Raw genomic sequence first — 23,244 nt, forward strand, 5'->3', positions numbered from 1 at the left:
TATTATTTAATGCTGTAATTATACCTTTTCTCCATACCTTGGAGATTACTCAATGCATAAACTTAATCAAAGTAGATATACATGCATTACTGCACAACGATTATGTAAGGAAAGATTTTGATCATGGCGTCAAAGGTCAGTGAAAATGATAAAATGTCATAATTTATTCTGATATTTTTAAAAATAGCCCAGTCTATTGTGATGAAAATATATGTCACCAGTTAGTGAGCAGATGAAATGATATTGATGGTGATAGTAATAACAAAGTGATCTTGGTATTGTCATGAACCAGTTCTGATAACTGTTTTGTGATGTGCTGCCTCCTCCAACGTAAGCTGGCAGAATGTGTAAGAAGTAGTGCCTTGTCAGCCTAATTCTTCAGTACCATCTCTCTGGAATGCCAAGGCAGGCAAATCCATCATAGGCTCCCTAGGATACACAAGCCCTTTCTTCACTCCCTGTCTCCAGTAAACAGGGAGAGATGAGGAGGATTTATCTTGCAGATGGGCTAGGAATTTTTCTGGGTGGATAGGTGGGGTGGTTGCGGCTGACTGGGTGGCTCTGTTGCTGTGAAGCAGACTGAAGATGGATGGAGGTAGAGCCTATGCACAAGGGGTTATGTTTAAATGCCATGATGGATGAAGGAAGGTTGTAAGAAGTCACACATCTTGCAGTGAGATGTTGCCATTGAAGGAGCGATGTCTTTGCCTTCTAATGTCACATGTTGATAGACTATGTGTGATACAGGTATTCTGTGTTGGATATGTCTGATGACCCAGAATGCATTAGCTTTGAGAGGGTGCGAGTATACTTGCCCTTGAACAGCATAATATCTGAGATTTATATGACTGTCAGTTCGTACTCTTGAGTAAGTCACAAATTAATAGGGTAGGCTGCAAGACAGAGTTCTTATTGTACACACATGTATTGTGATACACCAATTGTCAGTGCTTCAGAGGATTTTAATTTCAATTTCTTTGTAAATTATACTTAGGAGGAAGCGGATTAATGCATGTTTAGATGAAACATAATACGATCACTTAACACAGATTATCAGATCTGCCTGACAATACTGTATGATAATCACAGTCATGGAAGATGAAGATCAAATGGCAAGCTATGCTGTATATAACAGATAACATATTTGTGAGTTAAAGTGCACTTCAAAACTCTCTGTCAGTGAGAAACTACATTTTTCTTTGAGAGAAGGAAGGGAAAGGCTGCTGGCTTTTGGGCATGGGGGAAGGGAAGACGAAGAATCTAAGATGGATGAGAAAGGAATATGATCCGTTCAGCCTGCCTGTGACCTCACAGACTCACGGCCATGTCATCCAACCAGGTACAATGTATGTCGTCATCTGTATCTCCTTAGGCTGGCTGCCCAGTCTTCACTCGCAGCTGTGCGTGTATATGGGTACCATCCCAGCTATGCAGTCTCTGTGTATGTGATTTTGAGATGGAGGATGGACAAGTCGCAGACAGCCTCGGCGAAAAAATGGGCATTTGAATATGGTACATACACAAAATGGAATACTACATAACTTAATAGAAAATCTATGGTATCGATCCCCCCCCCCCCCCATCTCTTGAATCATGCCTGTATGTGTGAATGGCTTCCACTGAAAGGCTTATTACTTGGGCCCTATGTATTCTTCATAACCTGCTACAAGTATGCAGAATGTTGACTTACACGTATGTGTACACCAATAGAGCACAACAGAAACTGTTTCAATGCTTTAAGACATCTAGTGTTTATAAAAATTTGTTTGAACAGACACATGATCCTTTCAGCCTGCCTGTGACCTCACACAGTCACAGTCATGTCATCCAACCAAGTAGTATGTATGTCATCTTCTGTATATTTTACAGATTTGTTGTGAATGATGGATAATGCAGTGACTGAAAATGCCTCTAAATATGATGCATCACGCGTTACCCCGGGTACCGCGTTGTGTAGCGCCACCTCACGTCCACTCGAGGACAGCCGCAGAGAAATGCATGCATTGTGTGTGCGTGTACATAGTCACTCCCATGCTACTGCATGTTATACAATGCATGCATGGCACGCTGTGCGAGCAATAGCATGTGCTTCAGTGCACTGCAGTGTAGTGGCTAGCGCCGCTAGCTCCAGCACCAAAATAATTTCCACTTTTTGGCAACCCAGTGTACAACCTTTAAAAAAAAAAAAAAAAAATTCAACAAAATAGCGGATTTTCATTTGGTACCCTGGGATACCATTTATGTCATCATATGGGAAAGTTTGCTAGAGACTGTATTACATAATATTCTAGCATTCATATGAGCATGATGGATAAGGTTTTGATAGTATGAGAAGTAATAGTTGCGAAAAAAAACCAAAAAAAATTTAGGTATGATAATCATTGAGAAATACTGCTGGTGTGTAAGATGTGAGGAGGCTATGCTGATTTTGTAATGGAGAGTGCAGGAAAAATGGTGAAAAGTATGTTGATTCTCTTAATGCAAATCCACCTGGCATCAGAAATTTGTGTTTGTTGTTAGAAGGGAATAATGTATGATATGAAACTAATTTAATTCTCTTTTTAGACATGAATTTCTGGTACTGTCAAAGTGGGAATCCTTGCATTATGTATCGTTGGCAAAAGGCTAATTTCAGTGAATTTCTTGTTTATGATAATGTGGATTAGAAAATTTGAGACATGAAATATGCATAAATCTCTACCGAGGAAAACATGTTTAGAATACATAAAGCTGTCTTACGGCATGGAATAGATGTCTCTGTTCAGTCCCATGCATATCATTTCAGCGGTAGATGACAGATCCTTCGCTCTTCCTAGTGACAGCACAAATCCCAAGAGTCAACTTACACTTATTCATTCACATAGCTATGCAAAGCATGGCATGTTTCAAGGAACTGAGCTTTGCAGTCAAATATTTTGTCTGTCAGTCCCTTGCAACATCTTACAATACTTTTAAAACCAGAAATATTTGAGGCTTGAAATTTTCGCGAATTGCCACTGGCTTTCACTGCATACTATAATGTAGACAAGAACTTTCATTTGCATGTGATATCGCAAATCTTGGCTCTCACAAAATATGCGACATTAAAATGCACACAAATTTTTTGTGGTTACTGAGATAAAAGGGTTAATTGATCAGAAGTATCATTATAGCATATGATTTTGTGGAATTCTGTTGAGTTTGTAGGTATAATGGTCATATTTAACTGACATTTTTCATTACAGTTCATTTTATATGTCATTTGAATATGAATTAATTTGCACTTGATGTTTTATATTCGGTACAACAGTACTAATTCTTGGTTTGCTGGACATGAAGTATACTCAGGAGAAATCTTTTTTGCGTCATAACTTATATGTTGTCAACAAATTAGTTCTACACCGATTTGTGGGGGTGTATATTTGATGAAAGAGTGTCTGTTTTCATCATTGTTGGATTATCAGCAGTAGACAAAGATGTGATAGTGTGGGAATTAGAGCTGACATCCAAATGACTTTCAGCCTCCTGCCCTGCTTCCTTTCTTTCTCATAAGATGAGTTAAGTGTACATGAAGTACAATTAAAACATTGCTTTCAAGACACCCCCTCCATAACTGTCTCTTCAACAGCCATTTGATCACTGTTTGAATGGACAGGGTACAATGCAAAGCAACATGCAGATAGGTATAGTGAAGGACAAAGACTGGTGCATGGTCCATGAATACCAAATACTTGCCACATATCAAATCCATTCATGATTGCTGTCTTCAATGTGATTCACGTGTGAATGAATTTGTTCAGTCTCTGAAGTGTATCACCCTCTGTGGACAAGTGTATTCTCTTCTTGAAATGAATAAGTTTTTCCATCTTTATACTAAATAAATTCTGTAGAAATTTGTATTGATAATATCTTTGTTGATGGTTTTACTGCCAGTGCTGGATGACAAAGTCAAGTCACATATATGTTAACCAGGAACAGAAAAAGTGAATATTATTTAGAATCATTTGCAATTGATTGAATCTGAAGCATCAAGAAACAGAACCCAGAAGGAGATTATGTATTGTGGAGTGAAGAGAAGTGCTAGTAATACTCAGCATGCTGCTTAAATGTAGTGAAAATTAGAGGTAAAGGTGGACTTGTAATGCCATTTTTAAGTTGATTTTATTTAAAAGAAAAGCTTTGAAATTGAATGCTGAGAGCATAATATAACCTGAACAAATTCATAATAAAATCAATATCATTGACTTTTAACTGGTTTTGCTTTATAGCACGTACTCAGTGACTTTTAGTGACATAACAACTTGGTATACTACCTGGAAATGCCAAGAAGTCAACTGTGTATTCTCATTTAGTAGATGCATGGGGAATGCATGCACATCAGCCGTATGTCATAACAGCCTAGCTTGCAGACAACAATTCAGGATTTTAGCTGTTTGTTGCTTTGCTTTAGTGTAAACCCTTCACCACAGCAAAGTGTTCTCCCATGTCATTTTGCAGCAGATATTTTGGCTATCGTACCTAATTTTTTTATCAGTACTTGTATTCAATCATTGTCAGTTTTTTTTTTTTTTTTTTTGGGGGGGGGGGGGGGGGAAGAGAAGATGCTGTTGTGTTTACTACCTGACAGATGATTTGTGCATACGCATGCCCTTCATGACAATCAGGACTGAGCGAAAAGACCAGATACGAAATATCAGGGGTCAGTGAGCCTTACAGACACAGCTGTCTAGGTCTTTGTAAGCCCATCTCCTTGCTGATATGGCAATTACCAGACAAGTAAATCTTAGGTGTAGATCTGGAGTAATGATACTTGCCCTTTATGTGCTTCTGCATTCTTTCTCAGATACAGAGGTTATAGAAGTCACATTCTATACACTATTTGAGGTAGCAAGTGATCTCATGGACTGGAGAATACAGGATGATTACCAGTGTACAATGATTATACATTTGTATGGGCAAAAAGAGGAAAAAAAAACATTTTCCTGGAGTTTTTATTCGGACTATTTTCACATGTACCAGATGTGCATAATTGGAAACACGAATTTAATGATACATCACTAGAATCATGATTCAAATGATGCATTTTGGCCGTGTGTATGAACATGCAAACTGGAATTGGCGGAGGGTAATTTTGATCATGATTCCAATTGTGATTCAGATGATGGTTTGGCGGTGTTTTCGATCACAATTTTCCAGAATTAAGAAACAAAACAGTTGTGTGTATAAAAATTGACCTCCAAATGGTGTTTTGGATGTGGAACTTACGGTGACCTTTCAACCATGTCCACAAAAATGTGTTCCTCAAATGCTCGCACTGCAGTCAAGTTGCATTAAGCAATTTATTTGAAATTTGGTGTATATAATAATCTATAGGTATAGTTAGGCAAGACCACTTGCAACACCATTAGTGTTGTAAGGCAGATGTTTCATCACTGGATCAAAACACTTTCCCCACAGACAAAGAGCTAAGAATTACCTAAATGTATTTGTAGTTCAAATTCAACTGAAGATTTCATCATGATGTTGGCATCTCCTTGAAGGATAAATGCAGCATTGTAAAAACATATTGCCCAGTCTCAGACTCAGAGAGAATGGAACAAAAATGAGAGACACAGATCCAAGAGCATTGTAAGTTCATGATACATGCCATACTGTCTGTTAAATTCTGATTAAAAAAACAAAACAAAATCAAATGACAGTTAGCCATAATGATGCATGACATCATATCTGCATCTTATTTGCGTTTGGAATATGCAATAAAAAAGGGAGTCTCAGGGCATTCTCAGGAGCACTGGCGGAGTAAACAAAGGCATGTTTTTCACTGTATTTGCACATAGGAGCACATGCAGATTTTTAACTGTGATGTACTTACTGGTCTGGGATGATTGGAAATCAATTTATATTGCTACTATTTGTATCAGAAATCCAAATCAAGCAAAAAACAACAAAAAACCCTGGCATTTCCATGTTGTGTACAGTGTTGCACATATATGCAGAAACGTGTGGACGGATGCACACATGTGGACATTTTCAAAGTGCTCATTGTCTAAAACGTAGAAGTTATTTTGAGCATATTAAATCTTGACAAGCACATATGCATACAGGCTGCTGTGCAAGATGGGACTGATTCTTGACCTGATGTATGCTGTGTACCTTCTAAAATTGATTAAATAAATGACACTTGGTGATGGATATATGATAAATAACGTGACGAAATGGCATCTCGATGACTTCATACACCTATAAAGAATATGTGACCGTGCATCACAAAACCAACAAAAAATCGCATGCACTGATTTTGTGTGAGGACTGAATATAGGTGAAATTTGCCAACCTAGCCAATCTTGCAAATCTTCTTCTACATTATGCTAAAGTATGGGGTCATAAAATGAACAGGAAATCGTGTTTTTAGCAGTTTTTCTTGAGCACTTTCTTTTTGTAGAATAGGGTGATTAGGTGTGTCTTAGAGTCCTTTTCATTTCTTAAAAACCCTGTACACAGTCTTCACTTTCTACTTTAGAAAAGATAATGCTACTGCTCTGAAAGTTGGTATTAATCATGGACAAAATGTGTTTAAAGCATGTTCAATTTCAGCTTATCTGATAATCCCTTTATTGTTGTCATTGGTGATTTACATCCTGTTTTTTGTCCCATTCATTGCACAGCTAGCACAGCTTAAAGGGGATGGCTAGTAACCAATCAGTGGGAATCAGTGGGAATGCTGAGGGATGATTGTTCCAATCCTTGTGGGATTATTTAAGAGCGATGGCTCATGTCTCAATCCAGTATTTTATTCGAGCTCGAGTCAAGACTGCATGACTGTCACATACCAGTGCTGATACAGAAACTGACTTTCTCTCCAGTCAACTTCAGAGGAGTTATTCCTCAAGACTGACGCTTAATTTCTTACAAAAACTAGGCATCGTTCATCACCTTACAATAAACTACTTTAAGAACAATAACTGTATTCTATAGTGACCGTAACCAATGACCATTTGTGGTCTGGTCTGGGGACAGACCCCCTATTCAGACGCATGCCATTTTATACCAAAAACTCGATAACGAAACGACGTATAAAGAATCATCGTATAGCCGACAGACCGTTCAGACACTAATTTCGACCGTTCTGGGAAACGTCGTATAGATGTGCAGTTTCCCACTGCGCATGCTGTTATAGTCATGAGTGACAGCTGTGGGGTCACCTTCACTGACCTACGCCAACGTGTAGGTCAGTGGTCACCTTTCATGTACGCTCCCATTAAGCCCCGCCCAGTTATACCGTTCTATGGTCACCATACGTTCAGACGCACTCGGAATGCTGATTCGTTATCGAGTTCTAGTTCGAAACGATGCTCTGACCGTCGTTTCGCTATACGTCGCTTCGTTATACATTGTTTCGTTAGCGTTCAGACGTGTAAATTCATCGTATAGCTATACCGTTTTGGTATAGCTATACCGTTCTAGTATAATTTTTTTTTTGCGTCTGAATGCCCTGCGAGAGTCTGCTTGGGGGTGATAAACTCTATGGGGCTTTTCAGTGGTAAGGGGAAAAGAAGAACCACAGATACAAACAATGTTCTCACTTATTAATGTGTCCGCCCATAAGACTTGCCCTACCAAACTTTCAAAATTCAAGTGGAGTCCCAATTTGCAATATTTTACTGTATATGTGTGCATGTGTGTTTGTGAGCATTTTTGTCCGTTTATCTAATGTCCAATTTTGAATCATCTTATACATACCATGTCAACCTTCTTATCTTTCTGCTATTCTCCTTTCTTTCTCTCTCTCTCCTTCCTTATGGTTCATCTATCTGAGTTGCAGTGATTCCAGTAGATATCATATTAGTTTAGGCCTACTCTCGTCATGAAAACAGAGTAAATGGGGTATTAAGAGCTATGACAGGGAGATGGAAGCAAATCCTAGCATGTCCTGTGCAGAGAGAGAGAGAGAGAGAGAGAGAGGGAAAGAGGTAGAGGGGGCTCTTGTCACATTAGAATTGACATACTTGCTAGCTGGTGGGTAGGCACAACTATATAAGGAAGTAGATACAGTGACAATGCCTGCATGCATTTACTATATGAATGACAGCATATCAAGATAGACACTGGCTGACGCTACATGACTATCACGTCCAGGGGGGATGTTTCATCAACGTTTGTCAGCGCAAAAAGTTGTCATCGCTGACAATCACCATAGTAACAGTCAGTGACCAGAGCATCTTATCCAATCAAAACCAAGGATTTTGCTGAAATTGTCAGCGCTGACAAACATTGATGAAACACCCCCCTGTTCTTTGCCAGTGATTTAGTTTTTACAGAAAATTTGAAGGTGATACTTGACAAAGCTCATCTAAATGCTGTGCATAGACTACTTCATTATTTTGATGCAAGGAAGGGGACAGGGCTGCCATATGGGCTAAAGTAATGGGTGGAGGTAGTGATGATGATATATATCATGCTTGTGATGAAGCCCAATATGAAGTTCAAGTGATCTTGTGTTCTACAAAGTTACAGTGAAGGGATAAGGATAAAATATGTTTCTTTGGATATATTAGGTAGTTATCTGACCTAAATGTTAGATGCATAGGCACTTCTGCATTATTCTCAGGTTATTATTATCATTTTTGTAATATAATTTTTTTTTTTTTTGTGGGGGGGGGGGGGCGGAGGGCACCATCAAGATTAAAAGGTCTGTGAATAGTATTTTAAAGCGTAAATCTTTCCTAGCCAAGTGACAAATCATAATAGCGATGATCGTAAGTAATGAGGTAGTGGACGGGTTTCCATATTTTGGAAATGAGGTGCAAAAAGAATGTCAATGACATTGTACTCAAACTGTCATGAAATCTAAAATATAAACCATACCAAGGGATGGGGGTTGAATGTCAACATACAACTGTAATTAATCATTTGTCCATTTATCAGTTCATTTGTTTTTGTTTTGTTTGTTCACTGTATTGTTTTAGTGGCTAGCTGTTGCTGATGGTTGATGACAAGTGTATGAGTCTTGCCACCATGTATCAATTCACAGTACTGATTATTTAAAATATTGATGAAGTAATGAGCCAGTTCATAGTTCCAGTGTGCGCATGAGCAAAAAAAAAAAAAAAAAAAAAAAAAAAAAGGAAAAAAAAGGTAATTTCTACCAACAGGCATGAGGGTTTGTAAATTCACTGTGAGATAATCATCTGTGCCGCAATGGTTATTCATGTTGTCCTTATGAATGGTGCTTGCCAGCACATCCACCTGATAGGAGGCCTGATATTTGGCAAGATTAACGGAAAAAGTTTGCCAGTGCATTCAATGCAAAACAATGAAAAGGATGCTTACCCAAGTGTCATTTATTGACAGACCATTCTGGTCACTTGGTCTATGCAAGTTTTGTTTGAACATGAATTGTTACGTTGGGCAAGTTTATGCATTATGTCACTTTTAAAACAAGTGATGTGCCTAACCAACCGAGAAAAAGAAGAAAGGTCATTTGTACCAATGTGCATGTGAGCTATTATTACAAACTGGCTTATAGCTGATGAATTTACACACCACTTGTTCATTTTTCACTGCCAAGATTAACATTGCCAGTGATCATCAATTACTTTCTTTTTTATTATTTGGCAGGTTGATTTGAGAATTAGATATACTGTTCTCCCATCCATAATCGTTACAGCCATGACTTATAATTTTTTGTTTTGTTTTATTTTGTTATATTTTGTTTTTGTTTTTGTTTTTCTTGGCAAGAATTTTGACACAAGCTTTTTATCTGTCACTCAAAATTATTTCAGTTTCATCAATGATTTAATTGGCTCTCCCAGATCAGTTTTTGTTGATTTTATTGATACAAAGGGTATTACAATAGGCCTACATGCTTGCTTTTTGTGCAGCATGCATTCATTGACCTTTACTGTATAGTCATAATTTTGATATCACTGGATATAGGAGAAATGTCCTAGACATTTAAAATGTATCACATTTTTTTTATAATGTCTTTGATTATGGAAAATATCTTATCATTTATCATTTACATATTTAGAAGGTAATGACAATTTCAATCAAGTCTTCAACTGCACTTTCCTCACAAGCAAAATATCCATGTTTTATTGTTGTACATACGCTATTTGCTCTATGAGAAATGTGAAAGGTGAATATAGAAAGGGAGAGGGATTGTAACTGAATGGTGTATCTGATATGCTGTTATATTGCTGGAGCTTGGCACAGATTCCTGCTCTCCAGCATTCCCCTGAGCCTATACACGCTACCTCATCGGAGGAATATTTGTGTACAAACTGTTGCCTTGGAAACGGAGCTTGTGAAAGTGCAAGAGATGCAATTGAAAGACTGTTAATTGCATTCATAGTTGCTGACAGTGGTACATCTTGGCTGGGTCTGCCACATTTCTGATCTGTACATTTGATACACTGCAGAGAGTGATACAACTGAATGTGTAAATGCAAAAGCTACACAGTTTGAGTGGGTGTGTGGTCTAAGTGTTCATTGGAGTGTGTGACCTTTGGTGTCCAGTACAGCATAGACCTACTAAATCTATAAGTACAGTGATCTAGAGTCAATATTGTCGTCAGCAGTCAAATGATTTTCCAGTACAGCTTTCTTTTCACTTATTGAATAATGCAGCATAATGGGTATTGCTTCATAATCTACTTGAATTTCTCCATTTGTATGAGGGGTACCTTAGCAATTACCAGAACATTTCCTACTAGTCTGTAGTAAAGCACAACCATGATCTATCTAAATTTCATATGAAAGACAAAGCAGAGATTTTTTTCTGATAATGTCACAAGCTCATTAAGTTAACCAAAGTAATACAGTATGTATAATCAGTACACCAAGACATAAATTCAATGTCTGTCAGAAGATATAAAAATTTATGCATACATGATTGAATTTGGTTTTGCTTTTCATACTGTATGTCATATTATTACTGCTTTACAAGTACAGAGTATGTGTACAAATTTTAGAGGAATCGCCTTGTTATTGTTTTAATCAAGTTTCGTTTAGATGACAAAATTATTGTCATAACATCGACAGATGGATGATGTAATGAAATGATTAAAGTAAAGAAATTCTTGGTTGATTTTGAATTTGAGGCAGTGACTTTGATGTCAGTATTCTGCATTCCAGAAAGTTTACTTGGAGGACAACCAAATAATGACGGAGGAATTTTGCTTGTGCTTCATACAATTCACATTGTGTTTAATCTTGAAACATGCAGTAGAGCCTGCATATACCATACAAATAACATTTGGCATGGACTACTGATAAGCTGTTGTTTTTGTGAGGATTTGATTTTCGCGAATTTTGTAAATCCCTGTTAGACTACAGATTTAACACACGTGAATGTCACCATGCACTAGGTTAATACTTAAGTACACTTTGGATAGCCTCAGTGTCCATTCGCGAAAACAGCATCTGGCGAAATTATCTGTTACACGAAAATCACACCTTATACAGTATATCTACCACCAAGTTCCCTTCCACATCCACTCGTTTTCCATATTTGTTTTCTACCAGTCAGCATAAAGCTTGCAATTTGTACATACTTAGTACCCTAGGAATGTGGTGGCTAGATGGTATTGTAACAGATCCTTTTATTGGCTATAGTATTTGGAGTATTGAAAAGATTACTGTAAATGCAAAAATAGTCATGGTACATCTGTTTTTGCGAATTTCATGCTGCTTTTGGCTAGTGCGAATTCTAAAATGTGAAAATATTTTTGCAAATTTGTGTGCACATTTTGAGCCAGTTATATCATGCAGCTCTGTGAGCCAATAAATATTGCTACAGTTAGGTTGCCTACAAAATGTGTTTGTACTGTATTCATGAGCGTGCACATGTGTGTATGTGTGTATTAGCAGCTGTCTGTAGGGCCTGTACATTTGAATGAATTGCTTGGGGAGTACTTCAGTGCCATAGTAATGCAGTTCACTACAGTTGATGCTGTGCAGTTGCCTGCACCCCAAGGCTGATTGCAACCCTGGCCCTGCGCCTGGTGATACTTGGCTACTTGTAGTCATTGTTTCTGACAAAATTTGACAGACATTGTAGGAGAAAAAGCCTGCGCCCTTTCCAATAATTTCTTGTTGGTTAAATTCATGTTCAAATATTAAGACAAATCAGACAGTGCATCAGTTTTCATGTATATGGAAATGCCTAATCAAATTTTGTCTTTTTTTTGGTGAATTGGATGACAACATATACAAGTACACAGTTGTGCAGTGTAAACTCAAGAACCCATGAATATGTCCGACCTTTCATGATGCTCATGAATAAGATAATAAGAAATTTTAAGTCCTTGCAGTGTTGGTGTGTGTATACTACAATTGCACATTGTTTGTTGACAGACCTGTTTTTTATGAAAGCCTACAGGGATAACAAATAAAGCAGCCAAAATACAAGCTTGAAGTTAATAATGGGAATATCTGTGTAATGGACCTGTTCATTTAGGCACTTAGCTTTTTATTGTATAGCTTCTTGTTCAGATTTAAATCAGCTACAATCATATACTGTAAAAGTTGTTATCAATTAAACATTTTCGCAAGATGCTGTTTTCGCGTTAAATTGACACGAAGACTATCGTAAGTGCACTAATGCCTGCCTGTTAGCAATATTTTTTGCGTGTTGTTAGATTCCCGGCCCAACGCTGATTCGCGAAGTTCACGATAATCAAACCCTTGCGACAATAACAGCTTTTACAGTACCACAAAACCTTTTAAATGCAGTTGTATAAAAGACAAATACAGGGGAGCTTGTTTTTATTTTTTCAAGAGAACTGTGCATGAAGTGGATTAGTGCACCTACATGTACACAGGCAGCTATGGTAAACAAAGCGAAGCAAAGTACCTGTAAACTAGTGGTAAAGAAGAAGCATTTAATGGCATCTTGTCATTTGTTCCCATCATGTTTGTGGAACTCCCATCACATATCAAGTCAGACACGTCATATTATCTGCTAATATGTGGTGCTGAAGCAACTTTATTTTCAGTGTGCTTTTAATGCGTGGTAGTTGAAATGATAGTCTGACTATTAGTAGTAACAACATTAAACATATACTTATATTCTAGCAGATTGAAAATGTAATGGAGAATGATTTTCCCAACATTACTGAACTCGATATCACAAAATACACATATGTGTCTATCAGAATAAACAAGGAAGCAGGACCTGAACAGAGTGTGACGTATAAAAGGCTTTGTGAGAGAGAGAGAGAGCGAGATAAGGTCGGTAGAGAAGGACAGGAAAAGAAAAACAAGCTTAGAATAGTTTGCTATTGTAATTCACCACCACCAGAACCAGTGGTGGAAGTTGTTGCCATGGCAGCAATGATGTCATCACCGGGCTTATTCCATTGTGTTACCAAGGTGTACGTGGCGGTTCCCAGGGTAATGGCAGGACCAAGTGGTGTTTAGTGAGTTTTAGTGGTAGGAGTATGTCGTGGAGCTATAAGTGCTGGGGTGTGTGCATTTGTATATTTAACATGTGAGACTGAGAATGGAAGGGAAAAATCAGACCCTATTTGGCTTTTATAAGTTGTTTAAAAGCTTAGCTTATGTTCTAAAATTGGGTTGACAAAGGATAATGCCATGGAGATTGTAATTTTGTGATCAATCTATGCATTTTCATTTGACGATTTTACCTCTGATGACACAATCTATAGGGAATTAACATTATAGTAACTAAATCAAATTACTACATCAGTCTTTCTGTGGTACGTTCAGTTTGATGAACTGTGGGATGGATATTTTGTCAAATTTAATTGAGAGTGTCTGTCTCATCATGTGATATATCTTGTAAGAGATATCTGTATGGAGACATCATTGGATTTATGACATTGAACTGCATTTGATTTGCATTATAAGCACTTGCCATGGATAACTGTCAAAACTGACGTACAGAAAGAATGGGATATTTTAGTATTTTGATGTCTTGACTGAAGTGGTCACACAACTCAGGTGAATGGCTGCTTACTGAAACACTGTCTTCTGAAGAGCATGCAGGGCAACTTACAAATGAGCTGGTGATTTGGCACAAAGGCATGAAATATCAGCTCTTTGTGAACTTGTCAGTAAAGTATGCAATAATCATAGCAAATCAGTTCATGGATGATACATTAATTTTGGATGAAGGGAAGTACCTGGTAAGTTTTTAGCTCACCTGAGCCCAAGGCTTGAGTAAGCTATTGTATGATCATTCATTGTCTGGTGTATGGCGTTTGTTGTGCATCAAGCAAGCTACGTCTTACATTTTCAGCTTCTCCTTGAAAACCTCTTGACTGATTTTCACCAAACTTTGCAGGTGACATTCCTAAGGTAATGGGATCTCAATACCTAAGTGTCACTTCTTGCCTTAAATCTACTCAAATCATGATGAAACCACAAGTGAATATGGTACTTCGAAACTTTGCAAGACTTTCAAGTACCAAGGCTTTGTTGAGCCAGAATGTGGGGAATGTTTTCTGTGCTCTCAAAAGTGTACAGACATACACAGATGAACAGAAGTACACAAGTGTATATACTAGAGAGAGAGAGAGAGAGAGAGAGAGAGAGAGAGATACAGGAAGATAGTGTGTGTGTGTGTGTGGTGTGTGTGTGTGTGTGTGTGTGTGTGTGTGTAGAGCATTCTGCAGCTGGATCACATTACGGGAAGAATGCCAAGATCGCCAATATGAGCATGAGATAATGGTTATCAACACAGGGTGCTTCATTTAGTGCATCCTTTCTCTAATGCAAGACACTAATCCTCTGATGCTCTGTTGCATCTTACTGTATATTGCAAGTTTAAGGCAGTATGCTCGGATAAAGATGTCAAGTAAGATTGAGCATCACCATGCAGAAATGAGTTTGAATTACCTCTGTTTTGATAGAAAACCATAAAAACAAAAACAAGAAAATCTGAGATATCAGTTTATTGTTCTGCCTGTGCTTTTAGATTGTGTTTTATGTATCTAGAATTAGTCGTTGCTTTCTTTATCTAAAGTAGTTCGTACAGATTGATTACACAAGATTATTCTTCAGTTTAAGCGAAGCTGCACTTTATGTATAATAATAATAATAATAATAATAATAATAATAATAAAGAATTTATATTGCACAGTTTCTATTAAGCATATATACCCAACTGCAGATAACAATATGATATATATCATAATCAAAAGAAAAACAACAAATAGATTTATAAGAAGGTAACACGGTCAAGATCATACAATATAAATAAATTAAAGGACTAATAGTTACATAATCATAATTCATAGAGGATATCTAATATCTGGGAACCATGCAGAGATGTACTAAACTGTGACTATGGGAAACTTTCCTGAAATAGATGTGTTTTAAGAAGATTTTTTAAACTGTCGATTGACGATGTACATGTCTGATTGAGGGAGGGAGATTATTCCAGAGTCTTGTTGCAGCACTAACAAAAGCACGGTCTCCTGAGGTAATTTTCCTCTTGCAGCGTGGATGACTGAGGAGCATGATGTCATTTGAGCTACGAAGTCTGTAAACTGGGTTGTTTTTATGATGAGAAGTTCACTGAGATAAGTGGGGGCCAAACCATGAATAACTTTGTGTAGTAGCTTAAACTTAATTCTCTGATGTACTGGGAGCCATTGCACTTCATAAGTAATGGACTTACTTGTGAAAATTTAGAAGAGTTGCAAATGAGTCTGGCACATGTATAAAGGTATTATCACGTATTTGGGCTTTGTCATGGATCTTTTGACATTTTGTTATGAATGTGCTATTTGAATAAACTCTATCTTTGTCTTGTCGTGCATTCTTATCGTAATAGGAAGCCCAAATGGTGAAATGGGGGGGGGGGGGGGGAATTGATAGCATAGTTTATGATAGAGGTTTGTGTATTTTTATGTCATATTCACATACATTCTGTGCTGTAATATTCACTTTTACCACTTTGTTATCCTGGCTCTGAAATTGTAAACATTCAACTGCCATTTGTACATCATTCATTTCTGTACCTGTTAATGACTTCACAATATCAATGCAGAAGCTATAACAGAGTGACCATTCAGTGATGTGATTTAACACTGTAGTGTTAGCCTTTTCACAAAGTCTGTGTTGATATTATCAGTCCAGACAGACAGAATACAAACATTGATAAGAGTAATGTATGTGCACTGACCGTAGCCAGGCAGCTACTGCCCAGTCACAGCTTCTATTCATCCCACAGACAGCCCTGTTGTGTTCTATTATTAACTGATGTTATGAATAGACAGTTGTGAAGATGGGAAAACTGTAATCCAAATATGCATGTGTGGTTGGTAAGGAGCAGCATATTTAATTACAATGTACTGCATGTAGGTATATCTGATGTCCTTGTTGTGCTTCACTAAAGATAAAGATTGATTTGATGACAGAGGCATTGTGTGAAAAGTATATTCATTTGTCAGTAATGATATTTACAAGTCTTGGAAATAATTCTTCAAAATTAATTTTTTTCTCTTTCTCTTTTTTTTTTTTTTTTGTCTTTGTACAGTTGGTGACAAGATCCCAGCAGATGTTCGCATTACAAGCATCAAATCAACCACGCTCAGGGTAGACCAGGCTCTCCTGACAGGTAAGTTATCACTTTGTTCTTGAGCAACAGATAATGGCTTTGCAATATGGTCTGTGGTGAATGATAGTAGTGGAGCAAAAAAAAAAAAAAAGCTAAGAACAAAAAACAGACGAACAAAAAACCAACAACAACAGTGCATCACAGAATTCATGTACACTGTTTACTCACTCTCTGTATATGGCGGCAGGACACAGGTGTCCTAAATGTGTTCATTGATTTTATTTCTGTCTGTCATCAGTCCAGTGTCATTCCTTGTGTGTTGGCCATCATTCATCGTCTATCATAAATGTTATAATCTATTATAAAATGGGTTCAAGAATGTAGCCAATTGGAAGTGCTGAAATGAGTCACGTGTGCGTGCATTATTTTCTTACTAATTGGCGAGTGTAAAAAGCTGAAAAAATTGGTATGGGACCAACAATAGTCCTGGGTCAGAGAAAGTCCGGGGTTAAGAAACACAAGTGTAAAAAGCCCTTATAATGCTCTGCTATTATGATTGGATCATGTTTTCATGGCCATTCCTGTATCAATGGATTAATCTGCTAATCTGTTCGTATTCACACAATTTACAATGTGTGTATGGTTTTTGCAATTGAAATTGGATCAAAACCAAAGAGCATGTTCGCAGCTCATGACATGTTTACCTCATTTCACCCAAATGGTGTTCGGTTCTGTAGTGTGTTTTGATGTTGAATGATGCTTTGGCTATCCTGTTGTTAAACCAGTTTTATCGTCATTACTTTGCTTCTTCAGGTAGTACACGTTGCTAATGTAGTTAAATGTTTTGCTGTTCTGATTATAGCAAAAGAGTAAGTTACTTATTTTCTTGGAAGCACATCTAAAGATGTCTCAAACTGATCACTCTTTGGGGTTTGAATTCATAAAATGTCCATTGCCCACAAACAGTTTGTGCCGGTGTTATTATTATTTTCTTCTTTTTTTGTTGTTGCATATATTAAACTAACACTAATTCATTCGCAGTAAGGGTATATTGGGAATGTTGTGTGGTAGGATCCTCTATTCATATCTGTCACTGCATTGCATGATTGGTTATCAATGTATTTGCATTGTACAGTGTACATTTCTTGATCAGAAGTTCTTGGGATAGAAACAATAGCATGCCTTGTCAGCAAATTATTTGCACCTGATAAAACGATGTACTCATCTGCATGTAGTATCATATGAGTGGAATAAAAACAAAAGAACTATTTATATCTCTTTCAGAGGGTAGTAGTTTCCTTTGCTTTGCTATCAGATATTTTGTGGCATTTGTGGAATGTCTTTTAATAAAAATCATCACAGGTTACAGTCTTGAGAACGTGGTGAGCATTGATGAATGAAGTATTCAGTCATTTCAGTTTGGTCATACTTTTATAGTGGGGCAGATACTATGTGAAAAAGATGCTCACATCCGGCGGAAAGTATGAAATTTTGCATACAGGGGTATTTTGGGGCGCTGATTTCAAAAATTGCCGGATCCAAGAGATCTGGCCACGGGTCGGCCGCCATTTTGAATTCCAATATGGCCGCCGTCAGTGATCCCTATCTTCAGTTCTGAATGACATAAGCCATTGGAATTTGATACATAAAAGCATGGTAATATGAATGACTTCAATAACAGACTTACTTGATATGTCTGACAAGCTGCACGGCAGCTACATGTAATTTGAATTTTTATACATAGTTGCCATATTAGAGTGTTAAAAATCTCTATCTCGGTTTGTAAATTAGGCTACCTGATTGAGCGCAGCGTTTGTAACTGATTGAGTGCACGCTGCTGTATTTACATTGTGACGTCAGTGAAAGGTGCATTATTTTTCCTTTTTTGCTGCACTTTTTAACATACCCGTGAATGTTAGTCGTGGTGTTTGTCTTCGTAGCCACATTGGAATTCAAAATAGCAGGCATTGCGTTTGTCAGATACATCACATTAGTTAATATTTCAACTCAGTATGTTAAAATACTTATTCACACCTAATTTCAGCATCACTCACCACTTAGAAATCGAGATAGGGATTTTGAATATTTCGCCGTGGCGGCCATATTGGAATTCAAAATGGCGGCCATTTGATGTTTGTCAGACACTTCAAATCATTCTGTCATCAAATTCAGTATGTCAAAATGCTCATTGTGTACCAAATTTTGGTGCCACAGGTCATTCAGAACCGAAGATAGGGATCTTTAAATTTGTTTTGTGATGGCGGCCATATTGGAAATTCAAAATGGTGGTCGACACCCGTGGTCAGATCTCTTTGACCCGGCAATATTTGAAATCAGCGCCCCAAAATACCCCTACATGCAAAATTTCATACTTTCCGCCGGATGTGAGCATCTCGACCAAATTTTGTTACATATCTGCCCTACTATTAAGTTTACTTCAGGTGATGCTCTTGGTTGATATAGACTTTTTGACAATGTTTTGTTTGTGTTATTGTTAAAAATACCAACTACTGAGTTATTTTGGGAATAGACTATAAATGAGATCTTGATAAGTGTGCCATACCTCTTTGCTCTGCATTGGATCATACCATGCTTGTCACAAAACTTATGAAATAGGGCATAGAGAAGAGAGGAAACAGCCCCTGATTTGTTGGTTCTCAACAAAAATAAATGCTGGTGTAATGGTTATGGGTTTGATATTGGTAATTGAATAGAATCTCAAGGTTTATAAACTAGGTACACTGTCTGCAATCTCCATGAGTACTGTACAACTTAAAATGAGTAAAAGACAAGGATTAAAGATAGATATATGGGTAGGTGGATTAATGGATGATAGACAGTTAAGTGAGGACGGAGCATAAGTATGAGGGGTTGAAAACAATTGGGGTGAAATAATTGCTTTTGAAAGGATGGTGTTTGTCATTAAAGATATGTATGTGTGTGTGTTTTTAGCATGATGTACATATCTATGTTTGACCTTTCCATTTTCCTGTACTTCAGGTGAGTCTGTCAGTGTCATGAAATATGTGGAGGCTATTCCAGACCCACGGGCTGTCAACCAGGATAAGAAGAACGTCCTCTTCTCAGTAAGTCATGAATTTTGCTTGGCTGTTGTTGTTTGTTGATTCATTCCATAACTGCTAGGATATGTTTGTAAAAGAGGAATGAAACCCATGTTGATTGGAGAATGCAGACATATTAGGAGAACACATCATTGAAGTTTGAGGAAAATCAGACAATCCTTTCGAAAGTTATGAATTTTTACAAGTTTTAGTACAGCTATAGCTGGATGAGAAGACTACAGCAATTTCTGATGTCACATGGTTAAGACTAGTATCATTGTTTGTGATGGACCGGTTCTGTAATGTAATTAGATTTTATGCATGCTTTGTTCACAAAAGTTACCCTTTTAAACATAAAGCTTGCTGGAGGCTTGCCCTACCTAGCAATAACTAAATGAATTCCTGCCTATGGAACTTATGAGAGGGAGCAGGTGAATGAATATGCTACCTTGCTAGGCTGTAGGAAAAGAAACATACATTACTTGTTAAATTACAGAAATGTTTATTGCCATCAAAGATTAACTGCATATCATTGTCAGTACTGAGAGAATGTAATGTGTCGATGCAGAAATGTGGCGTGTGTCTTGTGAATACAGCTGTGGATTTATTGCACTATGTTAATCAGGAAGGCAGTCTGGTGTACTAAACAAGGTTGCTGAAAGGTTAGGATATGACCAATAATGTGATGGAGTTGCAGGCCTTTGTCCCTTCTCTCAAGAGTAGATGACATGTTATTCTGTGGGTATATTGTGTTTGACCTATTTCTGCTTCCAATGTGGACCTAATTACCTTGTATGGGAGTAGGATAAAATCCATATTCATTTTAGCATTGTTTGTCACATATCATATTTTTTATGTCATGCAGTAGAAAATGTGATTTTTTTTTTTAACCTGAAAGAATGAATGCACACTTGAAACTCTCAAAATTTACCATTAGCCATATCAATGGTAGTGAGTAATTATCCTAAAACAAAACTATGTGGAGGGTAATCAAAACTTCAATTTTAGGCTCAGTAGTACATTGTATTTTGCCTTGATTTGTGGGTGTTAGTGGAATTTAGCATGACTGTAACAGAATAGAATGCTTAGTGAATATATGGAAAGACTATGCTGTTCAAAGGTTGGTGAGTCCTGGCCAAATCTATGCACCAAACAACAGAAGTAGGAAAAAATAAACGTGTGCAGCCTTGGCCATTATGGCTTCCTCAAGGGCAGATACACTTGATGCATTTTTAATCATCATGCCCATGTTACTTGGAATTACTTGCTTCTGAGTAGAGGTTGCCTTGCAATTGTATTTGAAAGGGGATTGCTAGTAACTGATCAGTGGGAATCAGTGGGAATGCTGGAGGATGATTGTTCCAATCCTTGTGGGATTCATTTAAAGGGGATGGCTAGTAACTGATCAGTGGGAATCAGTGGGAATGCTGGAGGATGATTGTTCCAATCCTTGTGGGGTTCATTTAAGAGTACATTATATATCTATTCTTGTGTGAAAATTATTTGCTTCAGAATGGTCTCATATTCAAGTAATGTGCAGTTTAATGTTTCCAGGTAAGCGTCCCTGGTCAGTGACGGGACATTAATCTACACATTACTTGAATATGAGACCATTCTGAAGCAGATAATTTTCACACAACAGTAGATATATAATGTACTCTTAAATGAATCCCACAAGGATCGGAACAATCATCCCTGAGCATTCCCACTGATTCCCACTGATCGGTTACTAGCCATCCCCTTTAAGAGTACATTATGTATCTATTGTGTGAAAATTATTTGCTTCAGCCATCCCCTTTAAGTGTTTCTGTTTGTTGGGCTTCTGAACAAATAACTATGTACCTTCCTTGTATTTTTTGGAATGTTGATTGTATTGTTTCTACACAGGGAACAAACATTGCAGCAGGAAAATGTGTTGGCATTGTCATTGGCACTGGTCTTGACACAGAAATTGGTGAGTATATTCTGAACTTTACACCAAGTTTAACCCTTCTTGGGCAGGGATGTTATTTGCATGATCTTGCTTTCCTCAGTATAATAGTCATAGTCAGTAAGTTTGTACATATAATGTGAAATTCATTCTCGAGCAATAGGCTTATTTACAGAAGATGCAGTGATCAGTATGTATGGCTGCTCAAGACTCTGCAGAGAATATTGGGGGCTGTGGGTTTTTGCCATTTCTTGAATTTCATGTGGATTTGTTTTATGTACAATTGTATGTACCTAGTATGTCCTTTTGTCCACTGGTATTTTGTTATGTTGGATTATTTCCATGAACTAATTAAGGCACTTAAAAACTATATATTAAATTATCAAGTAGGGTAAAAGCGTAAGTTATTGTTGAAGGTTGATAAATACTAAAGATTGAGAAGAGGTTTCAAATGCGGTTATGTAACATGTATCTTGAATTGTTTAATTAAATGGAAAGGGAAATAGAAATAAGAGTCTTCACATATAATGGATAGTTTTTATGGGTATTTGAGCAGTATGCTATGCTTAGTACATGCATTGTGGCCAGTACCCGAGCATTAGTCATTGTGAAGTGCTCAAAAGTAGGAAACTGAATAGCAAGTTCTTCTTCATCATCTTGGAATGCATTGTTACACAGTATATGGAGCAATGAAAATTTCAATGCACTCTCCTCTAAAAATGAACAAGCCGACAAGTGTGGTTTTGCTGTAGTCATGAAATATTCAGCCACGTTGGATTCAACTTGGTGCTGTGGTTTCCACAACAAGAATTAAAGCACGCACACACTATACTGGGGGAGGAGAGAATGGAGGCCACTTGATTATTGGTTGCCATAGCAGCATGCTGTCAGTAAATCACCACAAGGCAACATGTCTTGCTGAGGCAATTAACATTGAAGGAATTTTTTGATTGGCAGTAAGAAATGCACAAGGCATTTCTGCATTACACAGTATAGTATTTTTTTTACAGGTTGTGTCTGTTCATTTATGATACAACTGTGATGTTGAGGTTGAGGAATTATACTTCTTTTGTCCACAAGGCCTTTGATGCTTCATTGTCAAGGGAAATGTACACATATTCGTCAGGATAGAAATGGTTGTGTAAAAATATATTGCTGTATACTGCTAGCTGCAACCTCTTTATTTATTATTCTTTCATTTTTTTTTTTAGTTATATGTGCGTGTGTGTTTGTGTGTGTGTGTGTGTGTGTGTGTGCATGTGTGAGAGAGATATTAGAGATTCCCAAGGGTATGATTATCTGTGTGATAATGCAGAGTGCAGGCGGCAGTGGAATTGATTTCACTCTGACTACATTGTATTTGTGTTTGTCATGTGACTAGTTGGACATACATGTAAGATTGATTGAATTTGACCTTGTGTTCATCATTACACATTCTGATGCAAGGAATGAGTGTTGTAGGCTGATAACACAGTTGCTCACAAAATCATTTCATACTCACTATTGATGGGTGGTTTTTGCCACATGAACAAATATTAGAATTCCTTTTGACAGACATTGTCTTAAATTTGGTTACCTCCAAAATTGTAATTATAAATAATCGTGACAAATTCTTTTCCAGTTTGTCAATGATTCAGAAGATTGCCTGAAGAAATTTGGCTCACTTTGTGATTGTGATATAAAGTTGTGCTCAAGGCATATTTATCAAGAGTAGCTGAAAATACCATTACGTTACAGCACATTAA

At 37.3% G+C, this 23,244-nt stretch overlaps 1 protein-coding gene across 1 annotated transcript in view; it reads left to right on the forward strand.

Annotated features, from left to right (window-relative positions):
- The window catches only part of LOC139724078 (sarcoplasmic/endoplasmic reticulum calcium ATPase 1-like), a 63,149-nt gene that overhangs the window by 34,338 nt on the left and 5,567 nt on the right, over window positions 1-23,244 (forward strand). Inside the window, exons 7-9 of the mRNA XM_071635281.1 lie at window positions 16,487-16,567; window positions 19,508-19,593; window positions 21,457-21,523. Of these exons, the coding sequence (XP_071491382.1) occupies window positions 16,487-16,567; window positions 19,508-19,593; window positions 21,457-21,523 (234 nt within the window). The remainder of the gene's footprint in view (window positions 1-16,486; window positions 16,568-19,507; window positions 19,594-21,456; window positions 21,524-23,244) is intronic.

Source organism: Diadema antillarum, unplaced genomic scaffold (assembly GCF_040938485.1).
Source record: "Diadema antillarum isolate AM-2024a unplaced genomic scaffold, OU_Dant_1.0 scf00000206, whole genome shotgun sequence".
Lineage (NCBI taxonomy): Eukaryota > Metazoa > Echinodermata > Echinoidea > Diadematoida > Diadematidae > Diadema > Diadema antillarum.